Here is a 7,500-nt window from a genome sequence, read left to right as displayed (position 1 = left end):
GGCCCAGTCAGCCCGCGGAGCCTGTGATGCCACACATGGATCTGAGATCTTCCAGCTTTGCACATCAAAGCACCAGACGCATCCCTTCGTAAAATGTTTATTAACTATGTGAGGGAAGGCGTGGCGGGGGGGGGGGGGGGGGGGGGGGGGGGGGGGGATAGAGGGGGGAAATTGATCCTGTCAGTGGTCTCCAAGAACGAGAGGATTTGCCTCGCGGATCATTAAAATTCTGAGCGTTCCACTGCATTTTCTACAGTATTCTGGAGTTGCCTCCTTACCACTGTTTTGGTGTGTGTGTGTGTGTGTGTGTGTGTGGGAGTGAGAGAGGGAGAGTGTGTGTGTGTGTGTGTGTGTGTGTGTGTGTGTGTGTGTGTGTGTGTAACAGTGAGAGTACATTTGAGTGTGTGTGTGTGTTTGTGTGTGCGTGTGTGAGATAGAACGAGAGCAGGCGTGTGCGTGATAAAGAGCGAGTGTGTGTGTATAACAGCATGTGTGTGTGTATGACAGAGTGTGTGTGTGTGTGTGTGTGTGTGTGTGTGTGTGTGTGTGTGTGTGTGTGTGTGTGTGTGTTAAGGTGCAGGCAGGCGGTGAGCTGCGTTAATGAAAGGGGGAGCTGGGCGTCGGCCAGGCTCGTTAATGACTGCCTGCTTTTTGCAGCGTCAGATCCTCCCAGGCCTCCTCCTCCTCTTCCCTTCTCTTCTTCTCCTCCTCTCTCCCTTCTCCTCTTCTCCTCTCTCCCTTCTCCTCTTCTCCTCTCTCCCTTCTCCTCTTCTCCTCTCTCCCTTCTCCTCTCCTCCTCTCTCCCTTCTCCTCTGCCGAGCGAAACAAAACCAACCAACCGACGAGCGAGCGAACGAACGAATGAATGAAGGGACGAGGGCATCCTTCCCCGAGTGCCAAAGACACCCAGAGGACGAGCGAGCGTCTCTCACACCTCAGCACTTTGCAGTGCCAGCAGCAGCAGCGCCCGCAGCAGCAGCGCCCGCAGAAGCGCCCGCCCGCCCGCCCGCCCGCCCAGCAGCTATTGATTGGCATAAGACACAGAAAGGACTCTGTTTGTCTGAGCGCTCACCCCAGAGGCTGGTTGCTAAGTGGGAGCGGTCAGATGCGCGGCACAAGATGGCCTCTCCACATTGATCCCAGCTGATGATATGATGATTCATCACTAAAACAGCATCAAGAGCACATCAATGTCAGAGTCACATAGTGACACTGGGAGTGAAATCATCAAACTCAAACTCACAGAGTCGCACACAGCCGCAGAAAGATGGGCGCAATCTGATACAGATTCAAGTCATCTGATGGACTCAGGTCAGGGCCACATCAGGGCCAGATCAGGGCCAGATCAGGGCCAGATCAGAGCCACATCAGGGCCACATCAGGGTCACATCAGAGCCACATCAGAGCCACATCAGGGCCACATCAGAGCCACATTAGGGCCACATCAGGGCCACATCAGAGCCACATCAGAGCCACATCAGGGCCAGATCAGGGCCAGATTCACTCCAGATGCAATCTGGGATGTGCCATCATCCTTCAGCTGAGACATGAGCCACTCTACCCAGTCAGCAGTGCCAACCACTCATATATACCCACCTGGGGAGGACCTTTGAACTCTGTGCCGTTAAGCTTCTGTCTGGCTCACCATTGGCTTTCATTCAGCGCAGAATTCAACCTGCTCCTGAATTTCCATCAGACACAAACAGGACAGATCCACCTGTCCTTCAGTCAGTCGCAGCACTCACCCTCCCCAGACGTCAGCCGACGCAGGCCTGGACTCGGCCCAGACGCGGCCCAGACGTGGCCCAGACGCGGTCCACGCGTGGCTCCGCCGTGGCAGCAATCTGATTGGCTGCCCTATAGAGTTACCTCAGGGCTCGGGATAAGTAATGAGGGCTAAAAGCAGATCTGCTGCGCTGGGGGGCCTCTTTGGGCACAAACACCGCCTCCCTTCCCTTCCCTTCACTCCCCAAAATGACTCTGTCCTGCTCCCGCTTCTTATTGCCTTTCAGGGTAAATTGAATCAAACTGCCACCTCCGCTCCGCCAGTGCAATCCACACAATAAACACACAACACCGGGCTAAACACTGACACCGCTAGCAGCCCTGACTGTGGAAAGGGGCTCTACTAATGCCGTTGCAGCTCAGACTGATGGAGTAGACTCCCTGGAATCATTAGGCCAGTGCCCCTTAGCTCGTGGAAAGGCTTAATGACTGGGAGGCCGTACCAGATCGAGTGTATATGCACTTTCAATAAGCCCTCATGCCAAGCATAATTTGATTAGGGTGGAAAATCTGGCCATAACATAAAATTTAGCAGCGATAATTATGTGTGCCTTTGACAAACGTTAACACGGGGGGAGCGCTTAGTGGGACTGAACACACTCTGCTGTCAGACTGCCAGGAAGATGGCGCACCTCGTGAACAGCACCTAATTACATCCTCTGCCTACGCCGCCCGCCATACCGCACCGCACCGCACCCGCTCTCTCGCTCTCTCTCTCTCTCCGAGACGGCATCCGGCACACTCAAGAGTGCTCTGGAAGTGGGGCTGGGGTTGGAAATGAAAGGGGATATGAGAGGAACATGATGAACGACAACAAGCGAGGCGATCCGTGCGCTAGCTCATGTTTCTCAGGGTGTGTGTGTGTGTGTTTGCGTGACACTACAAGACGCTGCTCCCGAGGGTGAATTCAAATCTTTCAGTGAGGTTTGTGTGTTTTCTTGGCTGCACTTGACATCAGGGTGAGTCTGTAATCGGATGAGAGAGAGATGTGTGTGTGTGTGTGTGTGTGTGTGTGCGTGTGCGTGTGCGTGTGTGTGTGTGTGTGTGTGTGTTTGTGTGTGTGTGTGTGTGTGTACACTGGAAGGTGGCAGAGGGCCTTTAATCCACTGTTAGGCTGAGATGAAGCTTTGTAGGTGACAGCCGTATCAGACACCAATGTGTGTATGTGTATGTGTGTGTGTGTGAGTGTGAGTGTAAACAGGTGTGATGAGGCTTGAGTGTGTGTGTGTGTGTGTGTGTGTGTGTGTGTGTGTGTGTGTGTGTGTGTGTGTTTATTTGAGAGTGTGTTGAGAGGTGAGAGGGCTCTTAATTCCCTGCTGGGCTGAGATACTCAAAGCCCCGATAAAGCTTTGCAATGAGAGCACCTGACCTAAATCAGTCACCTCTGTGTGTGTGTGTGTGTGTGTGTGTGTGTGTGTGTGTGTGTGTAAAAAGGTGTGATGAGGCTTGTGTGTGTGTGTGTGTGTGTGTGTGTGTGTGTGTGTGTGTGTGTGTGTGTGTGTGTGTGGGTGTGTGAGAATGTGTATGAGTGTGTGTGTGTGTGTGTATGTGTGTGAGTGTGTGTGTGTGTGTGTGTGTGTGTGAGTGTGTGTGTGTGTGAGTGTGTGTGTTTAAAGACAGTGGGCATCGTAGGCTATCCATTAAAGACGGCTGTTTGTCACACTCCCACAATTCTGTGTAGCTGTCAACCTTTAGATGACGATATAGCATGTCAGGACCCACACTTGCTAAGGAGGCTTTAGATGACGATATAGCCTGTCGATATAGATGACGATATTGCATGTCAGGACCTCCACTAGCTAAAGAGCCTTTAGATAACGATATAGCATGTCAGGACACTAGCTAAGGAGCCTTTAGATGACGATATAGCATGTCAGGACACTAGCTAAAGAGCCTTTAGATGACGATATAGCATGTCAGGACCCACACTAGCTAAAGAGCCTTTAGATGACGATATAGCATGTCAGGACACTAGCTAAAGAGCCTTTAGATGACGATATAGCATGTCAGGACCTCCACTAGCTAAGGAGCCTTTATATCAGGGGTTCCCAACCTTTTCTACTCCGAGGCCCACCTTTTCGTATTTGTAACAGGTCGGGGCCCAACAGACACCCCGCTTATTTTAGCTAATCTATATTCCATTCTTATTAATAAGCGATTGTCATGTGTCACAAAGAGCAACATCAGCACCTGCTACAGGTGGGAGCCTAGTAATTATTACAAGAAAATCTTCCTCTCGATATTGCAATCAAAATTGTGCACCAGAAAACAACATAAAACCGCACAGAGCATTTTCAGTCAAAAGGGATTTATTATCCAAAAGAGTTTTGAAATAAAGAAACTTAATTGCAGTAGGCCTAGGTCTATTTGTGCACAGCAAACAAGCAAGGAAATAAAACCAGAATAGCATGCACTCAAAACAAGTGATGAAACATGCAAACAAGACCACTCAGCTAGGCCTAATTAAAATAGGTGATGCTTCAGACATGCAAACAAATAGTTTAAAATAATGTTCAAATAAATAGGTTCAAATAGGTCAATATAATGATACAAATAATTGAAATAATTATTTAAATGCAAGACGCAACCCGCGGCGGAGAAAAGGCGCACACGCAAGGCCATAGGAAACAATGCATTTGCTAGCGCCCCGTTTTTAAAAACGCCTTTGGTGTGTTTCGGCCCTAACTTGTTTTAAAAGGAACGGGCTACCTTTCATCCTTTCCAGTTCTGTATGTGAGGGCTGGATGTCGCGTCTCCAAATGTCGATTCAGATTTTAAGGTTTGAGCGCCTCATTAGACAGCTTTAAAACGCACTCGACACACTGCGCCCTGGGCTCAACGACGACGTCGCCTCCATTCACAAAACCAAATCTAATATAATCAGGGTTGTATTTAGGCTGAATTTTAGTAGTTTTCGGTAGTATGACATTACCAGTGCTGTCATTCTTTAAATTTTTCTACAGCGTTGGTAACCTTTTCACGGACTGTTCTAGTTACTTTCCTAGAGAAGTCATGGAGTGTGGGTTGGCGACCATCTAACCTGGGACTGCTTTCTGTCGGGTGCTTTGCATTACAGTGATAACTTAAAGACGAGCTGCTTCTGTGATCGCTAAATTCAGCTTGACAAATGCTACATACATATGTGTGTGTGTGTGTGTGTGTGTGTGTGTGTGTGTGTGTGTGTGTGTGTGTGTGTGTGAGTGTGTGTGTCTGTACCTGTATATGTGTGTGTGTACCTGTATGAGTCTCTGCTGGTCCGTCTGTAGTCCGTTGAGCTCCTGCCCGATGTTGCTCTATGTGTGTGTGTGTGTGTGTGTGTGTGTGTGTGTGTGTGTGTGTGTACCTGTATGAGTCTCTGCTGGTCCGTCTGTAGTCCGTTGAGCTCCTGCCCGATGTTGCTCTGCCCCCTCCTCAGACCCTCGTGCTCCAGCTTCAGCTGGGAGGCGTGGGCCGACAGCTTGGCCACCTCCTCCGCCAGCTTGACCAATAGCGCGCGGTCCTGGCCCTTGACGGACTTGAGGTCGGAGTCGTGGTCGGTGAGCGAGTGCAGCAGCGACGTCTGCACCCCCTCCAGCCGCAGGAAGTTGGTGTTGTAGTCGGGGCAGTTGGGGTCGATGAAGATGTTGATGCGCGAGCCGTCGCCCCTCTCGATGGTCACCAGGGAGTCGCCCTCGTCCTGGTTGTTGGTGCTGATGAGAGGGGGGCCGTCGGGGCCGGGCGGGGCCTGGTAGTGGTTCATCAGCAGGATGCTGCCCGTCACCGTGATGGCAAGCAACACGGCGACAAAGAGGAGGATGGTGCAGAGAAGGTAGCTACAGCTCATCCTCTGGAGAAACACACACACACACACACACACACACACACACACACAGACACACACACACACACACACACACACACACACACACACACACACACACACACACACACACACATACAGTAACAGTCAATCTACATGCCACATTAGAGAATGCATATGCTGTATCAGAATCATGGCTTGCCCCCTAGTCATTCATCCAAATAGGAAACATTATTTCAATGCTACAGGGTCCTGGAATTCAATATGATCTGAAATTACATTCTGCTCCGAATTTCCCCAGCTGTGCACACGTGTCTGTACACATTCAAGACTGCAAATGTCTGTGGGTATGTGTGTGTGTGTGTGTGTGTGTGTGTGTGTGTGTGTGTGTGTGTGTGTGTGTGTGTGTGTGTGTGTGTGTGTGTGTGTGTGTGTGTGTGTGTGTGTGTGTGTGTGTGTGTGAATGTGTCTGTCTGTGTGAATGTGTGTGTGTGTGTGTGTGTGTGCGTAGAAGTGAGAGTTGGAGTTGTGAGACATGTTTGGGAGCATACGCAGCCCTCTCATCAAAAGATGGCTTTGAGCAGAGTGCTGTCCCTCTTTGCTCCACACACACACACACACACCCGCACACGGGCACACACACACACCCGCACATGGGCACACACACACACACACCCGCACACGGGCACACACACACGCACACAAGCACACACACACGCATATGCACACACACAAGCAAACACAAGCAAACACACACACACACACTTACACACACACGCAAGCGCACACACACGCGCACACGGGCACACACACACGCACATGCACACACACACGCACACGGGCACACACACCCGCACACGGGCACACACAAGCAAACACACACACACACACTTACAAACACACGCAAGCGCACACACACGCACATGGGCACACACACACGCACATGCACACACGTGCATAAACACAAGCAAACACACACACGTGCACTCGCAAACGCACACACACACGCGTGCACACGTACGTGCGCACACACGCACACACAAGCAAACACACACACACACACACGTTCACACAAACACACAGCTATGACACACAAAATCAGAAATATCTAACACCCAAACACGAGCAGTCAAAGACTAAAAAAAGGAGTATCTGACAGACCCTGGGACACGTGCACGCGACAAACACAAAGAACACCTACACACACACAGACAGACACAGACAGACACACACACACACAGACAGACACACACACACACACACACAGACAAACACGCAGACGTACACACACACACACACACACACACACACACAGACAGACACACACGCAGACGCACACACACACACACACACACACAGACAGACACACACGCAGACGCTCACACACACACACACACGCACACACACACACACACACACAGAGACACAGACACAGACACGCACACGCAGACGCACACACACACACACACAGAGACACAGACACAGAACTATCACAGCCTTCACACATCTATAGTTTGTTTCTGGCTCCTTGAGGAGAGTGTGTGTGTGAGTGTGTGTGTGTGGGGTGTGTGTGTGAGTGTGTGTGGGGTGTGTGTGTTTTTTAAATGACTCATTCTCCCTCCACTGCTGCCTCTCTATTTCACTATTTCACTTGACGGGAGGAAGTTGTCCCCTGTGAGAGAACACAGCAGTCTGGCACACACACACACACACACACACAGAACCATACAAACAAGCTCGTACACACACACACACACACACACAGAAACATACAAACAAGCTCCTACACACACACACACACACACACACAGAACCATACAAACAAGCTCGTATATACACACACACACAGAACCATACAAACAAGCTCGTATACACACACACACACACACAGAGAACCATACAAACAAGCTCGTACA

The 7,500-nt window shown here is 50.5% G+C and overlaps 1 protein-coding gene across 1 annotated transcript in view; it reads right to left on the bottom strand.

Annotated features, from left to right (window-relative positions):
- Positions 1–5,608, bottom strand: part of fibcd1a (fibrinogen C domain containing 1a) — a 79,957-nt gene extending 74,349 nt beyond the window's left edge. The window contains exon 1 of the mRNA XM_042708189.1: positions 5,129–5,608. Within this exon, the coding sequence (XP_042564123.1) occupies positions 5,129–5,608 (480 nt within the window). The remainder of the gene's footprint in view (positions 1–5,128) is intronic.
- Positions 5,609–7,500: the final 1,892 nt, after the last annotated feature.

Source organism: Clupea harengus, chromosome 7, assembly GCF_900700415.2.
Source record: "Clupea harengus chromosome 7, Ch_v2.0.2, whole genome shotgun sequence".
In the NCBI taxonomy this organism is placed as follows: Eukaryota; Metazoa; Chordata; class Actinopteri; order Clupeiformes; family Clupeidae; genus Clupea; species Clupea harengus.
This window is presented reverse-complemented; position numbering and strand designations above follow the sequence as displayed.